We start from the raw sequence: 26247 nt of genomic DNA on the forward strand, positions 1-26247 counted from the left end.
TTCCTTACTTTTCCTTGTGAACAGACTGGCAGGGAGGAGAATGACACCAACACAAGGAAATGTTAGCAGGGGAATTAGTTGCTGTTTCCACTTGGAAGAGGAGGAGCAGTGCCCACTGTCAGCAGAGAGATGTATAATTATTTCCTCTCTCATTGTGCAAAATACAGAAAGAACAGAGGTTATTAAAAAGGTGAGAGAGAACAGGAGAAAAGGAGGGAGGAGCTCCTTTGAAACAGATCATGAATACAAATCTTAGGATAATAAATGGGTTTTTCTCAGTCAATGGGAGTTTTCTCTTTGGAATTCTGTAGGAACAGATGCATTTTGGCTGAAGTGCAGTTAGGGGCTTCCCTGGCACTCAGAACAGCAGAGAAACTGCTCCCAAAGTTATTCATGCAAGGAGAACTTGCAAAGTCTGACACATTGTTCACTCTTTGTGCTGCTGGTGCAGGTCAGAGCAGGACATGAGGGATGTTATGTGTGCAGGCTGGGAATGCTCCCTTGTTAAAAAGGGATTTTGGACACATTTCCAGCCCTGCCCCTTGAATTCTTTCACAAATGTGTTCCCTAAGTATGTTGCTGGTGCTTATCACGTTGCTGTATTATAGTCTGGACTGGGTGAGGCAGCTTTTGTATTCAAATTTAGATGGAAATTATAATTTTTAGCTGTGTGTAGCTACAAGTGTTATGCTGGGGAGGGAAAGGGGAGTGCTGCTCAGAGGGAACAGGGGCTAATTTTACCAAAATCTGCCTCACTGCAGGTAAAATGAGCTTTGGTGTGGGTTACACAAGGGCTGGTTCTTCACACTTAAATAATTCTGTGGACATCCCTCATGTCTGTAAAAGTCACCATATGCTGAGGATCTCCTGTGAGTTATCTTAGGGGAACCTGCTTTTCAAGCTTTTGAACGTTTTTAACATTTTTTTCAGGCTCTTTTTTGTGGTGTTCACTCTGACTGAGAGAGACATGAGAAACCTTCAGTTGTGTTTATTTTCAGTCCATCAAAAATTCTTCCTGACCAATTTTGCCTTTTCTCTGTATCAATTCCTTGCAACATATGCATTCCTTACTAAGGGAAGGGCTGAAAACAGATTGGAGCTAAAGCTTTGGATTTTGGAAGCAAGCTGCCAGGCAGAAGGGTTTACAGAGGATATCAGGCAAATGCACTGAATGCCCCTGCAGCTGGATTGAGCAAAACTGCAATGGAATGATGCAGAATCACAAATTCCAAATCAAATCCCCAGGATTGCCTGAGTGAGCACAGAAATGCAAACACTTGTGTTTTCACTTGCTGCTCCCCAAGCCTTACAGATGCAGAATAACCTTGAAAATTGAGAATTACCTGGTTTGCAACAACATGAATTGATTTATTTCCATAGTTTTCAGTAGCAATAATATCTTAAATATTGTTGCCAGTTCATAGGTATATGGATGCTGTTCCATGATGGTTTTTACTTCAGATTTTGTATAATGTTCCTCTCCAAGGTGCCACTGCTTTTTCACTACAAAACTAGCAAAATCATTTTGTCTTTTTTTGGCTTTTTTTTTTTTATTTTTTGGCGTGGGGGATTTGTCAGCTGTAGCTCATCTATGAGTTCAGGTGTGGAGCCTTCAATTGAAAACTGTTTTGTGTTGGAGGCTCTGTCAGAAAACAAATCCCTGATACCTCTGGAATGGTGCTGATGGAGTGACCCAGGTGTGAATCCTATGGGTGCAGCTGGAATTTGAGTTCCTGATGGGATCCTCTTCTCTTCCTTGCACACATCCTGGAGCCCAGGTGGGAATGATTCCCAGAGCTGCCCTTGGAAAGGTTTTCCCCAAGAATCCCTTCAGCAGAGGTGCTACTACTGAAAATGGATTTATTTGGCTGCTAGGATCCCACTTGTGCGTGACCTCGAGCACCTGAGGGTTTTGTAGAGTCTGTATTCAACCAAAATTTTCCAATTTGTGTGAATTAGAATGGGTTTGTTGCTGTTCCAAGCACAAATTTGATTCTCCTTCCACAAGTGGCAGAGTGAGCTTTTGCATCACTGTGGGAATCAAGGACATGAGGCTCCTCAGAGAAATGAGATCTTGGTGCTGCACCAAAGAGAAACCCAAACTTACTTAAGGCTCCTTGGGCTAATTTTTATTTGTCAGTGGTGGACAAAAGAAGAAACCACAAGATGTCACTCTATCCTAAGGAGCTGAGAAGGACTTTCCTTTTGACAGGAATCCTGAGGGAGCGTTGCAAAGCTGGATGTCCTGAACAGAGCTCAGGCACAGGTGGATCTCAGTGTATGGGAGATGCTGAGTTTGGAGCATCATTATCCCCAGTTCCTGGGATTAATAATCACAGGTGGGGAGAACAAAACCCCAAACACCTGCTTTGTGTTGCAAACCTCACTCTGACCGTGGTGAGGGGTTGCTGCAGGGAGTTCATTGCTCCCAGGGGAATTTTTGTCCTGGTGATGCCTGCTGGGCTTGGTGTGAAATGGCAGGAATGGGTTGTTCTTTAACCCATGGGCAGCCCCACAGCTGTGCTGGGGTTATTTCTGAGAGCCACTGCTGTGACAGGACCCAGAATTTCTTTTCTGCAAGAGGTAAATAGCTGGGATTGACTCATCGATGTGCTGTGTTCTTTTTGTTGTCATCTAAATTTCCCCCTTCCCTCTCTGCCTTACAGAGTGTGGAATTCCTGAACGGATTCCCTGGCACAGTGAGGTCCCACCACTGTCAGGGCTTCTCCCTGCCTGAGGAGGAGGCAAGACTGTCCCTAAAATAACAAATGGTGTTTACAGGCTCATTCTTGAGTCGTTCCTGTCCCTTTTATCGGGCAGTGCTTGCTGTTGGAAAACAGGGATTCATGGATTAGAGATGGATGAGGCAGCCCCAAGCCCCAGGGGCAGGCAGGAGGGCAGCAGGGCCTTGCAGCAAGGAGCTGCCTTCCCTTGGCAGCTGCCCTGCATCCCCTGGGTTGGTTTAGCTGGGAAAACTATCAGGATTTCCCAGGTTTGGATCAGGATGCTGCAGGTTCAGGGCTCCAGACAGAGGGGAGGCTCTGGCTGCTTGCTGGGACCTCTGCTCCATCCAGCAGCTTCTGGCGCTTCCAGCTGAGGGCTGTGGAGCAAAGTTCCACATGAGAAACCATCCTCAATGCACATGGGGACACTTGGGAACTCATTAACACGCTGCGTCGGTGGCCCCCTCCACAAGGGCTTCTCGGGTGACATTCCTTTCACACAGCCCTGCCTTCCAACAGCACCCACAGTGAAAATGTTTTCCATTTCCCAGCACTAATTAGAAGCCCAAGTCATGGGCCAGTTGCTGTGGGCATGAGGCAAGCTGCATGAGGAGTTGGGCAGGAGTGAGGGATGAAAATGCAGCTGGAATTGCAGAACAGCAGTGGGGCTGAGAAGGATGCTCAGTCGGTCACTCTGAGCCATGGAGAAAGGTGGGAAAGATAAATGTGTGAGCCCAGATACAGATATTGATTGTAAAAGTCTGTGTCTGCTCAGAGCTGGCTGAGGGAAGAATTGGAATTGTCCCTGCAGCTCAGGAATTGGGCCCATAGCCTGGGTTTTTAATTAGAACCCATAGCCTGGGTTATTTTTCATTAGAAGCCCAAGTCATGGGCCAGCTGCTGTGGGCATGAGGCGAGCTGCATGAAGAGCTGGGCAGGGATGAGGGATGGAAATACAGCTGGAGCTGCAGTTCACAGACAGCAGCACTGAGCAGCAGTGGGGCTGAGAAGGATGCTCATGAGCCATGGAGAAAGGTGGGAAAGATAAATGTGTGAGCCCAGATACAGATATTGATTGTAAAAGTCTGTGTCTGCTCAGAGCTGGCTGAGGGAAGAATTGGAATTGTCCCTGCAGCTCAGGAATTGAGCCCATAGCCTGGGTTTTTATCTTTTCAGGCACACAAGCACAATGGGAATGATGGCTCAGATAGGAGCCAGGCTTTGCTGGTAACAAGGTGTTTTACTGGCTCTCATAAACACACAGCCTCCCTGGGGAAGAGTGATCCTTTTGGACAAACTGAGGGGAAATTCCTGCAGAGAAAGATATTCTGTGTTTGTGCAGAAATGCTTTTAAGTAAGGGAGGGAAAAGATACAGAGGAAATCTGGGTTGTGTCTAAATCATGTTTTTAATGTTCTCATTAAGGGGCTGGAATTGCCTGTGGAAAAAGATGAGCTTCAACCTTTCCTTCAAGTATTCCAATGCTACCAAAAGAGTTTGGAGGCAGTAACAGTTTTTCACTCGATTTACTCTTTGTTAAAAGTCACGTTTTGAACCAAAACTGGAATCCTTGCAGCTGGTAACTGCTTGATAATTTTGCCTGAACAGAGTGAGTCAACTATGTTAAAACTTGGTAAAAATTAAAGATATCAGGAAGATTGCCCTGAGACCTGTGAGGATCATGCTCTGGACAATGCCAAATCTCTCTGGTCACCAGCAGGGTGGCACAAAAATTCTCTTTATTTGGATAAAATAACTCTTTTTCAAAGTCACGTTTTGAACCAAAACTGGAATCCTTGCAGCTGGTAGCTGGGTGATAATTCTGCCTGAACAGAATAAATCAACTATGTTAAAACTTGATAAGAATTAAGATATCAGGAAGATTGCCCTGAGCCCTGTGAGGATCATGCCCTGGACAATGCCAGATCTCACTGCTCACCAGCAATGTGGCACAAAATTCTGTTTATTTGGGGCTTTTGTCACTGTATTTTGTAAATGCACGTTACTAAAGGCAACAGCCAAAAGGTCAGCAAAGCTTAACACAGCAATAATAACATTTCTGGAGTTTATCACAGGACAGATACTGGTCCCCAAATTCTTTGTCTGTGCTGGGGAATGCTGTCCTTGGTCAGGCTGGGATCAGCAGTGGGCAGTGCCAGGAGCAGGGCTGTGTGCAGCTCCAAACCAGGGATGTGCCTTCATCAGCTCAGCTCTTTTGGCAGCACACCTGGAACGAGCTCAGCTTCAAGGTCTGCTCCAACCCAAACCATTCTGAGAGTCTGTGATTCTGTTAAAGCCCCCAGCAAAACCCAGAGAGGTAAAAGAGGCCAGTTCTGCTGCTGCTGCCTGGTTTTCATCTGTCTGCATTGATTTTTCCTTCACAGATTTTTCTCCTTGGTCTGCACAAAAGGAAAATCAGAGACAGTGTGCTCCAGTTTATAAACTCACTGCAGATTTTTTGATCAGAAATCATTTTTGAACCATCCCAGTATTTCAGATCCAGTCTCACGGCTGCAGTTCCATGGGCAGCAAGGTGAGCAGGCTGGCTGGAGTGATTAAATTAATTTATTTTCCAGTGTCATTCCACATTTAATGTGCATATACTCATAGATAAAATTGTTCTGAAGATATGAACTCTTAATTACTGAGCTTTTCAATCTGAACACACGTGGGACAGAGAATTTGGGACCTGAGCAGAGCAGCCTTGTGTCAGCCTTACAGAAAGGCAGAGATGTCTCCAGCCCTGGTGAGCACATCCCACACATCCTGAGGGAGAGATGCAGTGAGCTCTGAGTGGGAATTAGTGAATTTCTGCCTCCATAACCTTAAATGCTTCAACTGGGCAGACAATCTTGTCATGTCAGAGCAAAGAGATAAAAAAAAAGCCACAATTTCATCTGCAGCCTGTTCCAAACCCCTTTGTGCCCCATCATGAAATATTGCCATCCCTTCAGGCAGCTCTGTGCAGGTTTCTCTCAGGCCATGCCCTGAAAACTGGCTGAGAATTGACACACTTGGCATTTTTTGAGACTAGAAAAATTTTTCTCAATTTGCCCAAGTTGCCCAATTTGCAAAAATTACTTTAGGACACTTACCTAAAAATATAAAATGAGCTTCTCATCGCAGGGTTTCTACAGAAAACAACAGGATGAAGACTGTATGCATGCAAGATGTGGAATTCAGAAAATTGCATTTTGTCTATGTACACGTGCACTCATTAAATGTGGATGCATGATGGGAACCACAAATCCTGTTATTATTTTGCTATTAAAAGTAAGCAAAACCCAAGCTATTACTGCATGAAACCATGAGATAATGCAAAATAATGAAGCCACTCTGTGCCTCTTGCTTTAGAGGCTGGGGGGGGTTTCCTTGGTGCCTGCAAGGGAATAAAAAGGTTTTAATAAAAAGGACACATCCCTGGTTTGGAGCTTCACACAGCTCCTGGCACTGACAGACTGGCACTGCCCACTGCTGATCCCAGCCTGACCAAGGACAGCATTCCCCAGCACAGACAAAGAATTTGGGGACCAGTATTTGTCCTGTGATAAACTCCAGAAATGAGAAATGTTATTATTGCTGTGTTAAGCTGTGCTGATTTTGTGGCTGTTGCCTTTGGTAACGTGCATTTACAAAATACAGTGACAAAAGCCCCAAATAAACAGAATTTTGTGCCACACTGCTGGTGAGCAGTGAGGTTTGGCATTGCCCAGAGCATGATCCTCACAGGTCTCAGGGCAATCTTCCTGATATCTTTAATTCTTATCAAGTTTTAACGTATTTCATTCACTCTCTTCAGGCAGAATTATTCTCTCCCCTTCCCTTCTCAGTCACTGCCTTGGCTGGGTTCCTCTCCTTCAGTGCCCCAAGTTTAAATTAGGAATTTTGGCCTCTTGGAAGGGATGGCAGCAAATCCCTCTGGAATGCAGCAGGGTAATGGGAGCAGCCAGAGGGGGAATAAAGGGATGTCAGGGTTTGACACTGGGGCACTGGCAAAGCTCCCCAGCCACTGAAGAGGAGCCACAACCCCTGGCAGGGCTCTCCTGACGGAATTGCTTCGGAATTTATTTGTATTTTCCAGACAGAACAACTTTCTGGTGGATTTATTGGCAGTGCACTAAGTGTCTGGAGCACAAGTTAATTCAGGCTCTCTTAGCCTTGATAACACTCGCTTAAAATACGCTTCCTCCTCTGGGTGACAAGAGCACAGAGATGATGTTTTGATAGTTCCATGAGAAGTGGCTTCCCAAAAAGCAAGCTGGAAGGGTATTTTTCAGAAGGGCCATTACCCAGCTGGCAGCCTGCTTTCCACCCTTCATGGCAGGCATGATAATCTGAGCAGCATTCAGGAGCAGGGCTGAGCACAGCCTTTGCTGCTTTCCCAGGAAATGCATCCTGATGGCTCCATGGAGAAAGGTTTTCAAGTGGAAAGGTTGTTTTACATTTCTATCTCCCTCAGTGCTGCCTTATTTTTTAGGGTTTCTGTACAAAGCTCTTCTTTTTCCACTAGAGCTTGGGGAGTATTAATTTTGCAAGTGTGCTCCCATTGAGCACAGACATCTGAAGACAGCATCTGATGAAGCAGGGGGTATCTGTGACAGCCTGGAGCCTTTGTGTGCCATGGCAATGGTGATTCAGTGCTGTAACACTATCTGAACTTGCCCAGACACAGCAGCTCGGGCTCATCCCTCCCCAGCACAGCTGGCAGAGCAGATAAAATCAGAATTTATTGCTGGTCTCCATCTCAGAGCTTAACCAGCCCCTTGCTGTTAAAATTCGGCTTCGGTGGGGAATGGAAATGCTCTTTTCACAGCTGGGAGCCCAAGGCAGGGGCTGGCTCAGCCTGGGCTGTCAGCATGGTTCCCCTTGTGCCCTCCTGCAGTCCCTGGCTGGAATTGGGCTCAATCCAGGTTTGCCTGCATTTCCTTCCCCTGGCAGGGACCTCAGGGGGAAGGGGATGTGGGGTTGGGGTTGGGGGTTTGGGGATTGGGGATTGGCTCCAGGTGCAGCTGGGGCAGGGCCAGGGCTCAGGACCGGGCTCTTCTCTGGCCCTTGGATGCATCCCAAGGGACACATTGCCCAGAAAACTGCATGGAATGGGGAGGTGACTGATGCCCTGTGGCAGGAGTGGGAGAATTCAGGAATGGAAGAATTCAGGAGTGCAAGAACCCAGAAATGGGAGAACCCAGGAGTGGAAGAATCCAAGAATGGGAGAATCCAAGAATGGGAAAATTCAGGAGTGGGAGAACCCAGGAATGGAAGAATTCAGGAATGGGAGAACCCAGAAATAGGAGAATCCAGTAGTGGGAAAATTCAGGAGTGTGAGAACCCAAGAGTGAGAGAACTCAGGAATGGGAAAATTCAGGAATGGGAGAATCCAGGAGTGGGAGAATCCAGGAATGAGAGAATCCTGAAATTGCAGAATTTGGGAATGGGAGAATCCAAGAATGGGAAAATTCAGGAGTGGGAGAAGCCAGGAATGAGAGAATTCAGGAATGGGAGAATTCAGGAATGGGAGAATTCAGGAATGGGAGAATTCAGGAATGAGAGAATCCAGAAATGGGAGAATCTCCTCAGCTCTGGCTCTGGGCTGAGGTCCCTGCTGCCATACACTCCCATGGTGTCTCTCTAATGCTGGAAATGGGAACAATATGAGGCTGCAAATTGCTGAGTGTAAAACAAGATTAAGGCTGATGTGCAGAACATGAACCTGCTGGCCAAATCCCCCACTGGCCAAATCCTCCCCCCACCCCGGCCTGCTCGGGCCAAAATGCCAATGGATTTATGCAGCAGGAAAACCCAGTGAACAAGCAGAGCATCTCTAAACAAGCTGACAAATCTGCAGCACTTGGGAGCAGCAGCTGATGCTCCCTCAGAGATGTAACACGATTCCTGTAATCACAGAAATAGATTTAATTTTGTTTATTTAAACCAGCCCCGTGTTTTGCTGTGAGCATTCATCATCTGGTGTCGCGGAGCAGAGTAGGAAATGTCACCCTTTGAGTCACATCCCCAGTGACTCTGTTGGCAATGCTCTGGCTCTGCTCCACAGCTGGAGAAAAAAGGGCTTCGTGCCTTGCTGGCTGTGGAGCAAACACTCTCCTGCAGCTTCATTCTGTATTCAGCAGCTCTCCAAAACAGCCAAGGCAGCATGAAAAATGAGGAGGAACATGACTGAAGCTCAGCTGCTGATCCTTCACAACTCAACTGCAAAAACAAAATATGAGGGCTGAAAGGAGACTTTGAAGAACAGGTATCAGCAGAAATATTACCCTGCCCTGATCAAGAAAAGAACACCTGACCACTCAGTTGTTCATAAATGAAGACGGGGCTCTCTTCTTCCCCCAGTGCGAGGCAAAAAGAGAATTCTGGTTTCCCTACTGGGAGTTCAGCATGGAGCTGAAGATGGTGTGGTCAGTGGCAGGGACCGGTTCAGTGAGCTGGCAGGCTGTGGCTGGGCAATATTGTGACACAAAGTGGTTTAACAGCACCTGCACAGCCCCTCCAGGCCAGCAGTGGGCTTGGAGCCCCTTTGAAGCCCAAATATCAGGATGGGTGTGAAGTGCATGGTGTTTAATCCCTTTTACTTTCCCTTAAAGAAAAGCTGCTTCTCCTATCAGCTCATCTCTGTTAAAGAAAAATGTGAGGTGGGGAATGACCTCTGGCAAACAGAGCTTTGTCTGCAGAGGGGATTTTGGGCGGAAAAAGAGCCAAAGCAGAGTGAGGCACTGGCTGAAGTCATTCCACTGAAATGTTTTTCACTGAAAGAATAATAAAGCACTGGAATGCTCTTCCCAGGGAGTGGTGGGATCACCATCTCTGGATGTGTTTAAGAAAAGACTGGACATGGCACTTGCTTGATGATCTTGGAGGGCTCTTCCAATCTCGTTTTTCTGTGACTCTGTGATGTAAGAGCCATAATGAGGGATGTGGGACTCCAGGTGGCTCTCCAAAATGCAGTTTATTGCATACAAAATGCAGTTTATTGTATCCAAGGTGTTACAGCAGCCCAGGGCTGTGGGTGACAGAGCTGTGCCCACAGCTGTCAGCTCCAGCTGCAGGCAGGCCTGGAGACCCTTTGGTTTAGGTTACAGTGCATTTTACACTTTTCTTTGCTGAGCATTTTAATACAGTAGAACCAATCTATACCTTAACTTTTATCTATAGCCTACCATAACTCCTATAATTACAGCTGTGGGACGAAGTGGTGCAAAACCAGCCAGGAATGGCTCAGCTCCCCCAGCCCTGATGCGAGAAAAAGGTGACGCAGCCCTCAGGGCACAAGGATGTGACACAGCAAACACAGCCCCTGACTTTGAGCAGGAACACATCTCCAGTGCATTTAATTCCTTCTGGCAGGCCGTGCCAGCTCCTGGCTGTACATGCAGGGACTGCACTTACAGGGAATGCTGTGGACAGCCACAGCAGGGCTGTCTCCTGCCCAGAAAGGAAGCACTGCAGAGGAGCAAGGCTCATTCCTTTTTCATGTAACGCGAGGCTGCCTTCTGCTCCAAATGAAAGCAAGTGGGAGTAAATTATTTGGATTTCCCGACAAAAGCCGCGTGAACACAACACCTTTAATAAAAACACTTGATTCTTCTCATCATGCTCCTCTCTTCTCTTCCCCACCATCACAGGAGGCCCTGCTTGCTGCTTTCAGCCAGAGAACATCTTTGTTATCCTTGCAGACAGTGAATAGCTAGGCATTCATTTGAACTTAATTTTTTTTGGCAATAAGACTCAGGGAAATAATAGGGATAAAAAAATGGGAGATGCCAGGAGCAAGTTCTGTCTGTAAATACATGTTCAGAGTTCTCAGCTCCTTCTTTGATTGGAATGGGGACAGGGAGCTCTGAATTTTAAACAACTGAGTTATGTTTGTCATTCAAGTGCATTGTTTTTCTGTGTTTTCCTGTTTTTCTCCTCTTTTCTAAGCTCCCGCAGAGCTGGGTACTTTTTACTTTTTTTGTTTTAAGGTGAAAGGGAAAATAGACGTCATTTCAGTGAGGTAAATAATGGGAGAAATCATCAACCAGGAGTGTTGTGTGCCACCAACTCCACTTGGGAAACAATCATGTTTTCTCTTTCATACAGGCAAATGAAGAGGCAGTGAGTTTTATGTCCACCTTCGCCCAGCAATACAATTATTTTCCCATCCCATCCTTAAAGAGATTTTTTTCTATTTGTCTCAAGTATCTACTATATGACAACCTGGCAAAGCCACTTTAATAAATAAATGCTTTGGTGACTCCCAGGTATTCCCACATTTGCAAGATCTGATTTTCAGGAAGGCAGCAGGGGTTTGATGGATGAAATAAACCGATTTTTTCAGTATATTTCAGGTAATCAATTAAAAAAAAAAAGAAAAGAAAAAAAAGAGGAAACATAACTCTTTAGCAGCTGGCAGGATTTTCAAATAAATACAAGAAAATGATGGAAGTGCAATGGCACCTGCAATGGGGGAAGTTAGAGGAGAATAACCAGAGATGCTGCTCCCAACCACACAGGGGAAAAGGAGGCTGCAGCAGGAAATTGCCTATCAAAATGAATTTAAAATGATTTTCATATGATTAAAATTACCTGATGAGATTTATGTTTGATAAATTAGGAAGTACCTAATGAATCTTGCACCCCATGGGGAACCATTAACAATTAACTCGTGAGAAGATGAGACACGAGATCCGTGATGAAGACGTGGGTGGAGGAGATGGGGCTGACCCCAGGATGGAGGTTCCATCAGGTGCCTGATCTGTTTGTTCTGGCAGCTTGGGGTGTTTGAAATGTTGAGGATTGGGCAGGAATGGCAGCTGGGGGAGTGGAGGTGACAGGGAGCTCATTAAAAGGGTGGCAGTGAGCCCCAGACCATGGCCTGTGTGAGGTTCATTCCCTTTGGGGAGGTCTGGCAGGTTCCCAGCAGGTCCCTTTGGGGGTTTTTCTACATTCACATTCAATGCGAAAGCCATGCTTTAAGGTCAAAGGGAAAATAGACCTCATTTCAGTGAGGTAAATAATGGGAGGAATAATCAACCAGGAGTGTTGTGTGCCACCAACTCCACTTGGGATACAATCATGTTTTCTCTTTCATACAAATTGGTGAAATTTGAAGGCAAATGAAGAGGCAGTGAGTATTATGTCCATTATTTCTTTAGAAAAGAAAGTTTTGAGAAAGAAAACCTTGAGATGTTACTTATTTGTGCTTTCCTCAATGTCAGATTCACCCAGAAATTGTTGACATTCATTTTGTTTAGAAAAAGGCAGATTTGATACTGGAATAGGCCACTCCTAAACAAAACAAAAATGCTTTCTTCATTCCACAATAATCTTTTCTTACAGCTTCATCCAAAGGCTGTTAAACCAAGGAAGAGCTCACTCTTCAGTGCCAGGCATTGTCATTATCACTTTCAAGCCCATTGTTTTTCCAGGAGAGAGAACCAAATTTCAGTCCCTGTTGCTTGGCTACAGCCCCTCCAAGCCTCTTGGAACCCATGGGTTTGTAACACCTCAGAAAAGCAGGCATGTACAGCTTTCCCTTCAATTATTTATGCAGCTAGTTGTTGATTCCTTTTTGTCTGGTGACCCCGATGAAGTGTTGCGCTAACTCCGCTCTCCTCCTGCCCAAGGCTTTATTCTGCTTCCTTGGCTTTTCCCTGGGAACGCTCTCCAAGTGGGAATCAAATGTTTTCCTGGAATCCTGAATGGGCAGCCCAGAAAGGAAAGTGTTGCCTGGGGAACTCAGCAAAACAACCCAAACCTGTTGGTTGGAGTGAGTGTGCGCTGCTTGCCTGTCGAGGCACAGAGCAGCACTTGAGCACCAAAAGTGAGCTCCTCGTCCTCTTCAGGGCCATGCACATCACACCTCTGAAATGCCCCAAGAAATTCTCTCTTTCTAACTGAATCATCCAACACAAACGCCCTGGATTCCTGGATATGTTCAAAGCAGGTAAAACCAATAAAAGTTGGCTTTCTGCTGGTGCTGAAGTGTTGTTTTGTGTTTAGGTCTGATTGTGCTGGTGATATTGACCTGATTGTTTGATATCAACACTTTGTATCAAGTTAACACCAAAAAAAAAAAAAAAAGGATTTTACATAAAGAACATAAAATTATGTCAATAATTTGATTTATCCCTGAATTGGGTTTATTTAAACTGATTTATCCCTGAACCAGAAAAAATGTTATAATAGAGAAATTTCTTTCAAGTATCCTTTAACAACGATCAGAAATGTCAGCTCAGAAACTCAGCCAGTAATTGCAGACTTTAAAGCCAGACTGTTCATCCAGTCTGGTCTGAACAAAGTCAGTGGCTGGGAATCCTGTGTGAATGCTGACCCTGGGCACAGGAACAGAATTTCTGCTCCCACAGTGCCAGGATTTCATGGTCTGAGCATCTCAGTTATTTCTGTATAAAAGGAGGAGGGATAATATTATTTCCTTTCTTCCTACTCTTTGTCTGTGTGCTCTGTTCAATTAGAGCACAAACCCTCTGGAGCAAACTCTGTTTTCCTGACTTTCTGTGGTGCCCAGAACAACGGGGCCTCTGGTGGCCTACAGCAGTGAGAATAATTGGGATTGTTTCTGTCATTAATCAGACCTCAGGATGAGCTGGATTCTGCCCAGGTCCTGCAAATTTCATGGACATGCAGGGAAGAATCCAAAGGGACAAAAAAAAAAATGTGAGAGACACAGGGTTGAGAGAGACACCATACCCACCCTGTGTTTACCCAATTCAAAGACAAAATTTCTGGTCAAAATTAGATAAAGTTGGAAAAAAGATTTCTTTCTTGCAGAGCTGGGGACACACTGCTGAATTTCTTGTCAGAAGCACATTTTTATGGGCAGGTTGTAAAGATCTGAAAAATAGTGTTTATAATGGAAAGGCTGACACCATGTAAAATATGTCGTTCCTCTGGAATAGCACAGAGATAATTTTTCATGGGCTTTATGAGGAATGCATTTGCCATAAAAGATCTGAAGCCCATTAGGCTGTGATGGGGACCAATACCTTTCATTTTATAGACAAAGGAAAAAATGGTAAGTAGAAAGGCCCCAAATTACAATCTTGTTTGATTTAGATATTAATTTCTTTATTCTTAGCAGACAGAGAAATGATTCGCTCAAGTGACCTGATGAATCTCTTAAAACCCTGTCCTCGCCCACCCAGTAATAAACTCAGTTCTTAGCACATAAAGTTTTAATGAAACCTGGGTGGAATGACTACTTTGTTAAATTTCACATAATGATCTGTCAGCTCAACATTTGGAACCACGGAATGCCTGAGCATGGAGCTGAAATTCTCTAATTACCATTATTCCCCTCTGTTTTCCTGGCACGGTGAAATTTGCCAGTAGAATTTCTAAGAGAAGGTTTTGGAGCCTTCAGCAACCATTGGGGAAAGTACAGACCTTTCTGTACAGAACGACCTTATAATGATCAGCCTTTGTAGTGACCTAAAAGAGAAAAATGTGAAGGAAAAGGAGGATAAGGAATGTTTTGTATGTGAAGAAGCTGCGAGGTAGAAGTCTAAACCACAGAGGTTTTGACTAAAAGGTATTTCCAACTGAGTAACCCAGGGCAGAGAGGATTGTGGACTTTTCCCACATTGATTTTAATCTATTTACCCCCTCTTTTTTCAGCACAGAGCCCAGGAGCTGAAGTGGGGAAGGGGCTGTGCCTGCGGTGCGGGAGTTGCAGATCAATAGGGCACAATTTACAGCTCCATTGTAACCTTCCCCCAAATCCCGGGTCCCACCACCACTGTTGGAGTTTAAAAGCCGTCTGTGAACTTCAGCAGGGACTAACCAGTGCCCACAACCACACTGGGCTGCTGCAATCCCACCCTGGAGCTCTGCCAGCACCTGCACTTGTCTGGGTGAACAAACAAAAATCAAACTCATATTCACTGGGCCAATTCTCAGAACCTACAGCTTTAATGGTCTAAGAAAAATATAATATAAAAACAGACACAAACCCGGCCTGTTGGTTCCCACCAAGAGAAGAATCTCTTGTTCTCATTCTCAGCTGCAAACCTGAAGAAGGAAGCCTAGAAGAGGTTCCTAAAATGGCTGAGTACATTCAAATGAGGCAAGAACGCCCAACAGAGCGACCAGGTGCCCATAAAAAACCTTCCTGAACATTACATAAAACCTGAGCCTCTTTAAGTATTTTCTTTTCATCCAACAGACAGATACACTAATAAGGCATTTAACAAGCCACTAATGAAGCAGGAGATCTTTTAGGCAACAAAAATACCAACTTCAAGTGGGCAAAACCGTGAAAGGAATTGAAAGTCAAGCGGCCGGCACGCGCAGACCAGAGATTCAGCTGGATGATCACGTATCCTGCTACAGGTATCACCAACCTATCTTTAGGCACCTTCTGCAGAGCCAGCTCACTGATACCAGCTGGATCAGCCCAGGAATTTGTTTGGTGTGCTTAAGAGGTTGGTAACAATAGCTCCTAAGGTGACAGCGGCGGCAGCGCTGCGCGGTGACCGCGTTTCCTTGGAGACAGCGAATCCATCCATCGGGATCCCGGCAGGTTCCCCCTCTCCAGAGAGCCTGGAGCTCCCTCCCTGAGCAGGGCCAGAGATGGGAAGATAAGCCCTGCCTGTAGACAAATAGCCCCGTGCAAGATGTGAGGATTTCATGCAGCAGCCAGACATGTCTGAAAGGTAGGAGGGTGCAAGGAGACACGAACCTGTAGTCATTGCTTGACATGCTTTGACAACAAAGATAGAGTTACAGGATTGAGTGTCTTTTTAAAATGTACCAGCCTGTATTGCTGAGGGAGATTGCTGTGCAGGGAAAACAGGAGCTGAAACAGAGCTGTTTTTCTTGGTGTCAGTGCCTGATTGCTGGAAGGAAAAAGCTGTCCCAACAAAAATGTTGAGTTTGCTGTGAAAATGTGTGGATTGAGATGTGGGCTCTGTGTTGGTGCAAGCTGGATCCAAGAGGAAAATGTTAGTTAATATGCTAAGAGTGTATCATTATGGTGATGGGACCTAATTAAGTTAATTATGTCTTGGGGGGGGGCAATTTTATGAAGCATAAAGCAAGATAATTGATGCTGCAGCTATCAGCAAGGATGCTTTGTAGCCATAACTTACAGGTGTGTTTGTCACTAAATTACGCTCAGAAGAACTGCTTCAAAATGTTGCATAATGTCTCCTAAAACTCCTATAAAAATAATTGAAAGGTAATAGAGCATGCAAACACTGTGTCCATATCTTCTACTCTGCTAAGTTCAGAGAGTTCTCATAATAAATGTTTGCATACAAGCAGAGCTGCTCTGGAGCAGTAAATTGTGTGCATTTGAAATGAAGCACAGCCTGAATTCTGAGTTTGCCATCTCTTAAATACTTTCACAAGGTGTGCTGGTAAGTTATCCCTGCAGCTCATTTATGGCTTTGGCATTTGCCATTGACTGGGACAACATAAATAATTGGGTGTTTGGAACCTGGGAGTGTTCACTTATGTGTGCAGGTGGTTTGGGCAGGTCCAGAACCTCTCTTAGAGCCTACAAAATCAGCAGCTCTCACCCAGTGGTACAAACTCTTTGCTTTGGGAGGATTTATTGCTCTTAGTTTCTCTAGTTTGGAATTTTTTTTTCTATTCCTTCAAGATGATCTTGAAACACATTTGTTTTGGTTCCTTCCTTTAGAATGGTGCACATTTTTCACTCCCACAGCATCAGGACTGAATGATCTGAGAGCACTTTGCTGCTAAATAAGAACCTGACCAGAGCTCCCTGAGCTCAACCACAGGAGCAGGGCCCCTTCCATCAGATGTGGGCTGTGATTTGGTGGGATGTAGCAAGCACCACGGGAATCCTGATATGTGAAGAGTTATAAATAACCCTACTACTGGTTCCCAGACCTTTTATCCAGGGATTTCAGATTTAAGGGGAAAGCAGTGAAAGCTAAGCCTGCTGGAGAATGCTGATTCCTGAAGAGCAGCTGGGTATGAGGCTGTGAGAAGCTAGACCAGACCCCAAAACTGCTCAAAAGGCTGGGACAAAAAGCCTTTCAAAACCCAAATGCAAGAGTTTGCTCATATCCTCACTCCTCTTTAGCTGAGCTCCCCATTTTCTGTGCAGCAGAGCTGAACCTGAGCTGCAGAGTCTCAGATGTTTGTTTGTTGAGGCTGCTGTTCCATGAGGAGAAAGGATTTGACTGACACTCCTTTTTTAACAGCCAAATAGCTAAAACATACACAGGAGGGACTTTTCACTCTGTTTCTCACTCAGTATCTTTCACTGGTGCAGTTTCAGAAGCAGCTCAGCTTCGGCTTCAAAGTCTTTTCGTGGCTTTTAATGTGTCCTGCCCTGAAAGGCAGCTGCACTCAGAGGGGCTTGCACTGCACTCGGGAAACCTGGAGCACCCTGGGCTCTCTGCAAACCTGGCCAAGGTGTCTGAGAGAGGAGAACCTTTCCCTGGGCTCTCTGCAAACCTGGCCAAGGTGTCTGAGAGCAGAACATCTCCCTGGGTTCTCTGGAGACCTGGCCAAGGTGTCTGAGAGAGCAGAAAATCTCCCTGGGCTCTCTGCAAACCTGGCCAAGGTGTCTGAGAGAGCAGAACCTTTCCCTGGGCTCTCTGCAAACCTGGCCAAGGTGTCTGAGAGAGCAGAACCTTTCCCTGGGCTCTCTGCAAACCTGGCCAAGGTGTCTGAGAGCAGAACATCTCCCTGGGCTCTCTGCAAACCTGGCCAAGGTGTCAGTGAGACAGAACATTCCCCAGCCCCACATCCTGATGAGCTGGGCTTTGATCAGGGAGCTCAGCAGTGCAGGATTTTCCAGGGTACAGCCCTGATATCTCCTCAGTCATGCTCTGAAAAAGGCAAGAGCTGTTCTGTTCTCATTCCTGACAGTTTGCAAATCACTTCAGGCACTGAATTCCTCCCTGGGACTTCCACTGAGGAGAATAATGTAAAATGCAAGGGATTGGCCACAAAGTGCCTCCAGTTACCCCCCAGCCTGTGCTCCCTCTTGTCAGCTCACAGGGAGCACTGCAGACTTCAAGGTGCCTGCAAAGAATTGTTTGGTACAGTTTTGTGGGGTTTTGTTTATTACTGAGATGGAAAATAATTTTGTAATGTTTTGGTGTCAGCAGCAAAGCTATGGCTGTGTTAGGAACTGGACTACTAAGGGCCAACCTCAGAAATTAGGAGCTGGTCACACACACAAGATTTTTTTTCCCCCCATTACCTTTTGAAGTTTCCATTCCAAACCTCTATGACAGAATTCTTAAAATATAGTCAAGCACCTCTGCTTAAAGGACATCATAAATAGTCCCCCACAGCCCCCAAAAAGAGGGAGAATGGAGGAATGCAATTGCCACAGAGGTTTTCCATTAGTGAAATTAATTCTTCTCTCATAAGAATTTAGGCCCATGATTTATGATAACCACCAATTTCTCACTGCAGGCGAAGTGAGAGGAAATGACTCAGCCTGGACAGACATCATGAATCTAATTTTTTTTCCCTTAATGCTTGACATAATCTAGTGTGCTGCTCCCAGAGTTGTCATTGGAGATTCATATCCAGCCAAAGGGCCTCACAATCAAGGCAGGAAATTTTGTTCCTTTCATGTATTGTGAGATCTGTAATTGCTTGGAATTGCATCCTGCCTCCTTCATTGCCACTCCTTTTGCATCAATTCTGCAGCAAAACAGGAAGGTAAACAAAGCAAAGGAGGGAAAAGCTGTGTGGCACTCCAGAAAAATCTCCTGTGACATAATCTGGGGGTCCAGCTGGTGCTTATTAAACCCAGGCAGTTTTGAGATGAAAGATGTTTCTTTCTGTCACTCCTTCCCATGGAAATCTCACTACCCACCTGACTGGGGAAGTTGTATCCATCACATCTTTATTTTTTTCTGGAACTTTATGTTTTACTTGCCATCACCAGTACAGAGTTTTGTGAGTGGGTTTCCTGCCAAGAGATCAGAATAGATATCATGTTAAATGGTTCAGCTGAAATGTTTTATCCCACATTTCCAGGGGCTGGGAGTGCATATTCCTGTCTCAGCAGAGGAGGTAGTATCTAGCTGAGAGGAAGGTAGGTTTTGAAAAGTCTTGCAGTTATAAATAGTCATTTGAATACATCCTAAAAGATCACTTCCAAACTGAGCAAAATAATAGATCTTTTTCTTAAACACAAAATAATTTCTACAAATTTCTTTGCTCTGATCTCATTTAACATAAAAGGATCTAAAAGCAGAACAAACAGCAAGATAGAGCTAAACAAGAATTCCCAGCACTTTTTTTTTTTTTTATTTTCAGAGGGTTTTTTTACAGATAGAACTAAACAAGAATTCCCAGCACATTTTTTTTTTATTTTCTGGGGGTTTTTTTACCATTTACCCAAGGTAAATCCTCTTTTCCCAGGGCTGCTGTGAGTGAACTCCTGCTGCTCTCTAACACACACACACCTTAAGGGGCTGCTTGCTTCCAGGTGACCTCAAAAAGTCCCTCAGTAAATATCTGTTATTTTCCAAAATGCTGAGCCCACACAGTTTCCAGGGTGTCCTAGTTCAGGGCAAATTTGGTAGAGAATCTCCAAAGGGGGCCCTTCCAGAAAGCAAACCCCCTGTGCCCAACCGGGTCGGGAAGGATTTTTCAGAGAGAAGTGGAAAGAACCTGTTTATTTAACAGGCACTGCACCCCCCAGCACACAAAATGAACAATACTGAGTGACACCACTCTGAAAAAGATGAGAAACTCAGAAAGTCTCTCTTGGGGGTGCTCGCGCTGTTCTCAGTCCCTCTGGCGCTGTGGCAGCGCTGCCCAGAGTAGGCCCCGCTGGGCCACGCGATGCAAACTCTGTGTGCCCAGTCTGGAGCAGGTTCAAGTAGGTCCAAAAAAAGGAAAAGAGAAACAATCCAGGAAGAAATTTGGACTAAACTAGCTAATGAGAAGAAGCAAGAGAAAGAGCAAAGTGAAAAGCCAAGCAAAAAGCAAAAGCAGCGCCATGTACTGCCCTGTCTCTGTGTCCTGCCAGCCGTGGGGGAGCGGCTGATCGCAAAACCCAAACAAAACTTTCACCCTTCAGAGCCAGTCTTGAAGGCACAGAACATAATATCCAGCATGAACAGAACACACAGATGGGGATACAAACATCATAACGTCACCCTGGGACACCGGGAGTCACCTACAGCTCACAGGGGCTGCTGTGACCCCATTAAACCCCAACATAAAGCAGAAGGGAGCAGAGCTGTTTGCCAGGGCCGCTCCTGCGCTGAGCTCACCAGGACACCTTTCATCACCAGGGTTTGCCAATAATCTGTCATTGTGCATTTCAACAAATGCTCTGCTCAGCCTGTTACTCCCACGATGAGACCTTCCTTGCCTCCCTCCCCAAACCTGCATTTTTTATTCTGTTTTATTCTGTTTTATTTATTAATTTCTGCTCCTGACTCCAGTGGCTTTATGATGCTGAGGCTCCCTGGCAAGAGCTCTCCAAGCCTGTAGAATAAACATCAAATTACAGTGTGCTGGATGCACACCCTGACTAAATTAAGTCATTGCTTTCAACTGTTCTGTGGTAAATTCCTAAATTGCAGCTGCCAGCCTGCACATCCTTCAATCCCTCTGAAGCACAATTGGAGAAATTGCCCCATTTGGGGTGTAAAAATGTGACTTTTAAGTGTTCTTAGGCAAGGGACTAAGAGAGTACATGAACACATGGCTTCAAGCTGAAGGTTGGACTTGGTAACCTTGGAGGGTTTTCCCATAATGATTCTATGATTTGAAGACTCTATTGAGCAAAGTTCAGCTTTTCTGCAGATCTCTGATGTTTTAGGATCTCCAAATCCTAGAATTTATCCAAAAGACTAAAATAAATACACTAATATTAGTAAAACAATGAGTTAAACCACATGCACAATGGAATAAAATCAACAAACGAGGTATCTTTTCATCCAACCCAGATCCATAAAAGCAGGGTTCTCCTGGGTAGAAGGGAACAACCACATCATGCTGTTGGACAATTTCAGCACTCCATTTTCTCCAAAACTCAGTATTTCTAAAAAAATGCCAGGAAATTCCTCTTTCTGGTGTTTGGACACACCTGTGTACAGAGATGCAGCTCAGGTGAGGGGGCTGCCCATGGTTTGCCCTCAGGATATGGCTGCTGCCTGCTGGCAAGTCCTACCCTGAGCTATGCTTATTTTCTGTAATGATTTTCTGTAATTATAAAACAAACCCAACAAAATTTGCATTTCCCTGGACAGAACCTAGGCTGGCTCAACATCTCCTCTCTAGTTCCTCAGGTCTGACTACAAGCAACCAGAAGTTCTTGAAATTCTACTCCTCCTACTGCTCCATCCTGAGGGATGCCCACAATATTCCACTGGTTTTACCCCAAAACAGAGGAACCCTCGGGCAGAGCTGGGACCCCAGGCTCCCTTTCCCAGTAAGTGTTGGTTTTCCCAGTCTGATTGAAGGTTTCTGGAAAAGAGACATTGAAAAAGAGGAGCTAAGGCAGAAATGTCCTCCTCAGCTTTGAAGAGGATTCTGTTTAACTCCTTCTATCCTCCAAAACTGGGGTGGAATGTAAATAAGGTTCTGTTTTTTGGGGTGAGCAGTGGCAGGGGATTTGCCTCAGTCTTTGAGCACCAAACTGCAGCTCTGGGCAGGGGGATAATGAGCCCTGAGGAGGCTCCCTCCAATATTTGAGCCAATTTATTGGAGTTAACCAGGATGAGCTGTGGCAACCTCCACTGAGCAGTGAATTCCCACAGCATTCACCAGCTCCTGCATGTGGCTCTGATTGGGGCATTTCTGCTGTAATAAGGCCAGAAATAAGAGAAAATGCAGTGCCAAAACCTCAAGAGCTTTTACTGATTTTTATATCTTTATTTTTCCCTTTTTTAAAGCTTCCCTCTGACTCCTTCAAGTATCTTGGCTGGTGTGACATAGAGGAACACAGTGTGAGAGGGAATCAGCTCCTCTGCCCCCGAGTGAGGGAAGGTAAAGATCAAAAAGACATTTTGACATCTCAGCCCTGACTCCATCGAGTCAAAGAGTGCATCCTCAAAAACGATGAGCTGAAATCCTGCCCCTTCTCAAAAGAATGGCAAACTCCAGGATTTCAGCTCATAGTGCCCATGCTTGCTTTATTTTTTTAATCATTAGGAAATTATCTTTTGTGATTTCCAAAATGAAAAACAACTGCCTGAACTGCAAACTGAAAAGTTTTAGTATTAATGTGCTGCTGATTACTTCTCTCAGAAGCTGATTAACATTTGACTGTTCAGAATGCAGTAGCCGTGTGCCAAACAGCCAAACAAGAGGGAAGCCCAGCCCTGCAAACAGTGGCACATTTCTTGTATTTTAAGACTAAATTGGCTCAATTACAATCTACAGACACTCTCAAGAACAGATGGGTTTTAAAATCCAGTATTTGCATGTTTGGGAGTAAACAGTGGAAGATTTCCAGCCAGTCCTTGCTTTAATCAGGATTTTGAAGATGCCCACAGCTCTAAACTTTTCATTAAGACTTTAAGTCTTAGTGTGTGTGTGGCTCAATACAAATGAGGTTTGGAATGGAGCTGTTGGTTTTTGGCACTGCTCTGGAAGCTGAAACATTTTCCTTTCTCAGGACAATCAAAGGCTAACTCACAGCATGGCAAGGAATAAGAAGAATTTTAGAGCTCAGGTCCTTAAGAACAACCTTTCAGAAATGGTTTTCATTCTGATCTGTAGCAGATCTGTCATTTACCAACCATGCACAAAGACTGCAGATTGCTGGCTGAATTATGGGCCTGGGAATGGTAGAAAAATCTTCCCATTAATTTAAATCTCAGAAGCCTGGAAAGTCACACACCTATAATATTATATATATTTCTTCATTACAGAATCTTCCCAGCAATATAAATATATATTCTTCCAGCAAGTGACTAAGTGCCAGTTCTGTATCAATCCTCAACTGTAAATCTTTTTCTCTGACCAGGGCCCTCAGAAGAAGAGCTGTTTTTCAGGAAAGAAGAATATACTCTGAAAAGAAGAAAACAAGTAACTGACACAGAGAAATGGGAAAAGAGGCTGCAAGAGAACTGGGAAAACTGTGCTGTAAAACTTCCTCATTAACACTTTGGACTGTAGCTGTAAAGAAGCGAAACAATCACGTGCTGGCTGCTCACTGCATTTAATAAATTTAAACCTGTGATAAGGAAGGTGTCCCTGGTGGTGGCAGGGGGTAGAATTGGATGAATTTTGAATTCCCTGCCAATTCAGTCCATTCTGTGAGGACTCTATGAATATTTAAATCTGGCTGCTGCACAGACCTTTGGTGCCAGCTGGGTTTAGAGGCCAAACCAAAAAGCCACAACCACTCAGTCCTGCTCCCTCCCACACACTGGTTACCCCACTCACGGAGGAAGGAGGAGATGGACACTCAAATTCATGCTTGAGAGATGGTTTCTTTCTTCCTTTCAAAGAGTTAGGAGTCCATCCCTCTGATTCTGAGGTGGATTTGGCACTTGGTACCACCAATTGTTATAAAAGCAGCAGCATAAAATGTGTTCTCATTTTAACTGCCTCTGACTAATTCTATATTTAATTATACAGCTATTGCAAAGCAAGGGGGGAAAAAGTGATTTCTCTTATTTTTCCCTTCCCAGGAGCTGAACCTTTCATTCCAGGACCTGGGTGATCTTTACCAGATTGAAAACCTCAAAAGAATCCTCCACAGATTAATCCGGGTGGAAAAGCTTTGGTTAGTGGACAATTCCCTGACAGACCTCAGTGCCATAAGGTTGCCAAGGTAGACAAAATGTCCTGCTTCTATTTTCATGTAATCTGTTTCTATTTTTATGTAATAGCCCAGAAATCAAAATTTTCCTGAAGTGACAGCTGGAGCAGGCTCTTCAGAGCTGCCAAATCTGCTCTTGGGGGGTGCTGGAGTGAGAATCCATCAGTTCATTGCTGAAAATACCCAGTGAGGAGATCACATCACACCCTTTTATTCCTGGGGAATAATTAATGAGTCCAGCCAGCTTCAGGGAGATCTGTGCCAAAAGGGGAAGTTGTTGCACACAGAAGGAATCTCTGTGAAGAGATGGGGGAGCACAACCCAAGCAGAGAGGCCGTGACAACTGTAAATTTATTTTACAATCCATCTGTTGCTACTCTGCTGTTGTGTATTTAGGTGTATGGAGAGTTGTAGTGTGGAGAACAGAAATAATGATGCATCTGTTGTACAATATAAAGAAATAAGGGAATAAAATATAAACCAGTGTATAAAACCCATCCCTGTTGCAGGGGCTCTGTCCCAGATGTGATAGTGATGCCATACACTTTGTACTTTACAGATGCAGAGAGCTAAATGTAAATAAAAACCACTTTACATCCTTCAAACAGCTGCCAAAGATCCCTCAGATTCAGCACTTATCTCTTGCTGAAAACAACATCACGAGCTTGAGTGGGATTTCAGACTTCAGGCACACCCCACTGGAATCCCTCATCCTCAGGAGGAATCCCTGTGAGTTCCAGGAAAGATACAGGCAGCTGTAAGTCTGACCCTCTCGTGGCTAGCAAAAGTGATAAACACAAAATAATGTTTGCCAGAGTTTCAAAGGAACGGGATCTCAAACCAAACAAACTTTTTAAAGAAGGTTTTCCTTTTCTTGTGGTTTTAATGCTCTGAAATGCTCCAGGAACATGGCTTAGTAAGCCATTATGTGATAAAAGCCCCCAAATATTCAGAAACTGCCTGTGATGCTCTTTAATGGCATGACTGGCAGTTCTGGAACTGAACTAAGCCCATGGATCAAGTTCAGAGACAGTGAGCAGGGCAGATAAATCAGATTCCCTTTTATTAATAGAAACTACCTATAACTCAAACTCTCTTCAGCCTCCTTGCATCCTCGGTGGCTTCTGCCTAAATTGCATTACATGTCAGAGCTGGAATCAGGGGGATGTCTTGAAAGATGGGAGCAAAAGCAGCAGAAAATCAAGTTCCCTTCATTTGATTTTCCTGGATTCCCCCTGTCCCTTGAGCAGCCTTTGGGATTTAACAGAGCAGCCTCAGACCCTGGCAATGGAAATTCCAATCCAAGGCATAACAATCCAAGAAATTAAAGAGAATATAATCTATTCTAAGCTTCTCTCATAGAAAATCTGCATGGTTGCATGTTTTGTCCCACTACAAACACAGCCAGGTGTTGATATTTTGAAGATAAACCTTGCAGAGTGTGTCTGAAATGGGACATACCTCCTCCCATTGCTTACTGAGAGGGGGAAAAAAGGAAGGAGAAGTTCAAAATAAATGTTTAATGAAAAACCTTTCTGAGTTTCCAGCAGTCCTGTGGGCATCCCTTTGGCAGTGTGGTGCTGATAAAGGCAGGGAGGCAGTTATCATCACGGAAGGGGGAAAAGTACATTTTAAATGATGGGTTTCACCTTTTATTATTTGCATATCTACAAGTCCAGGAGAACAAAAGCAGAAACCACCTTTTAACAATTCCTAATTCTGTTTCTGCTCTCAATCTGCCTGTTCTTAGGGCAATTAAATATTGGTGCAATTTGGTGTAACTCTGGTATTGTGTTCATTGTCAGCGTTGGAAGACAGATTCTTGAAGTGCTTTATTGGGTCTGAGGATATAAAGGTGGTGCAATGAAGTGAAATCTGAGAGTTTGAATTAGCTCTTTATCAGATAAATTCTGCATCAAATGACAAATCAAGATTTCCAACCCAAATCCATTTTAGATACGTTTGAATCCACTGTTGCTTTTTTATCATTGTCTCTTTTGTTCTCAACATTTGCCAAGATTATTTTTCTCAATTTCTGTTCTTTTCCTTTGTCTCTCTCTAAGTGTGTTCTCCAATTTGCCAAACCTGAAAATACTGGATGGCATCCCAAAACTGCCAGAGGACTGCTCACCCCCTGAGGTCAGGTTTTTTTACAGAATGTGTACTATACTCTAAAACAATATTTTTGTAGGATCTCAGCTGTGCTACAACCACCTTGCTTAAAAGAGACTGTAAATCCTGCTTATGGAAGCTCTATTTTTCTTTTTTTTTTTTTTTTACTGGTCAAAGATATATTGAAACAGAAATAAAACACTTTTGAGTGCATTTGTGATACCAAGTATGGGTATGGATATGTAAATAAGACATAATGTTATACTGGATATTTATTAAATTTAATTTTGAGTTTATTAATCGAGTTTATTTAATTTATTATTAAAATTATTGATTATTGTTTATTAATAGCAAATTTAAAGTTTATTATTAAAAATAGTGTGTGCCAAGTAAGTATGGGTATGTAAATAAGACGTAATGTTATACTGGATATCACGAGTTGATTAAATTTATTATTAAAATTAATTATTCTTTTTTATTAATAGCAAAATTTTAATTTATTATTAAAAATAGTGTGTGATTTTCTCATCTAGGAGCTCTGTGTCAACAGCTCACAATTATTGATTCCCACTGCATTTAATTAGAACATATCCAGGCTCAGACCCCAAGCTCATTGTGGGAAATGACACAGGGATGGACACCCATAGAAAAGGAAAACAAATTAATAAAA

At 44.2% G+C, this 26247-nt stretch overlaps 1 protein-coding gene across 1 annotated transcript; it reads left to right on the forward strand.

The window, feature by feature from the left end:
• The first annotated feature begins 11389 nt into the window (after positions 1-11389).
• LOC131087598 (uncharacterized) lies at positions 11390-25975 on the forward strand. The gene is made up of 8 exons (XM_058031374.1): positions 11390-11462; positions 14980-15067; positions 20975-21125; positions 21589-21682; positions 22665-22783; positions 23335-23477; positions 24025-24222; positions 25529-25975. The coding sequence occupies exons 1-8, from the start codon at positions 11390-11392 to the stop codon at positions 25638-25640; spliced, it is 978 nt and encodes a 325-aa protein (XP_057887357.1). The 3' UTR covers positions 25641-25975.
• Positions 25976-26247: the final 272 nt, after the last annotated feature.

Source organism: Melospiza georgiana, chromosome 10 (genome assembly GCF_028018845.1).
Source record: "Melospiza georgiana isolate bMelGeo1 chromosome 10, bMelGeo1.pri, whole genome shotgun sequence".
NCBI classification, from domain to species: domain Eukaryota; kingdom Metazoa; phylum Chordata; class Aves; order Passeriformes; family Passerellidae; genus Melospiza; species Melospiza georgiana.

What these genes read in the sequence shown, in the direction of transcription:
- LOC131087598 (XM_058031374.1), top strand. Translation starts at nt 11,390, where the DNA reads ATGAGACACGAGATCCGTGATGAAGACGTGGGTGGAGGAGATGGGGCT. An exon ending in CAGGATGGAGGTTCCATCAG is followed by an intron (nt 11,463 to 14,979) that starts GTGCCTGATCTG and finishes ACCAACTTCAAG; the next exon opens with TGGGCAAAACCGTGAAAGGA. An exon ending in CAGGAAAGATACAGGCAGCT is followed by an intron (nt 24,223 to 25,528) that starts GTAAGTCTGACC and finishes TCTCTCTCTAAG; the next exon opens with TGTGTTCTCCAATTTGCCAA.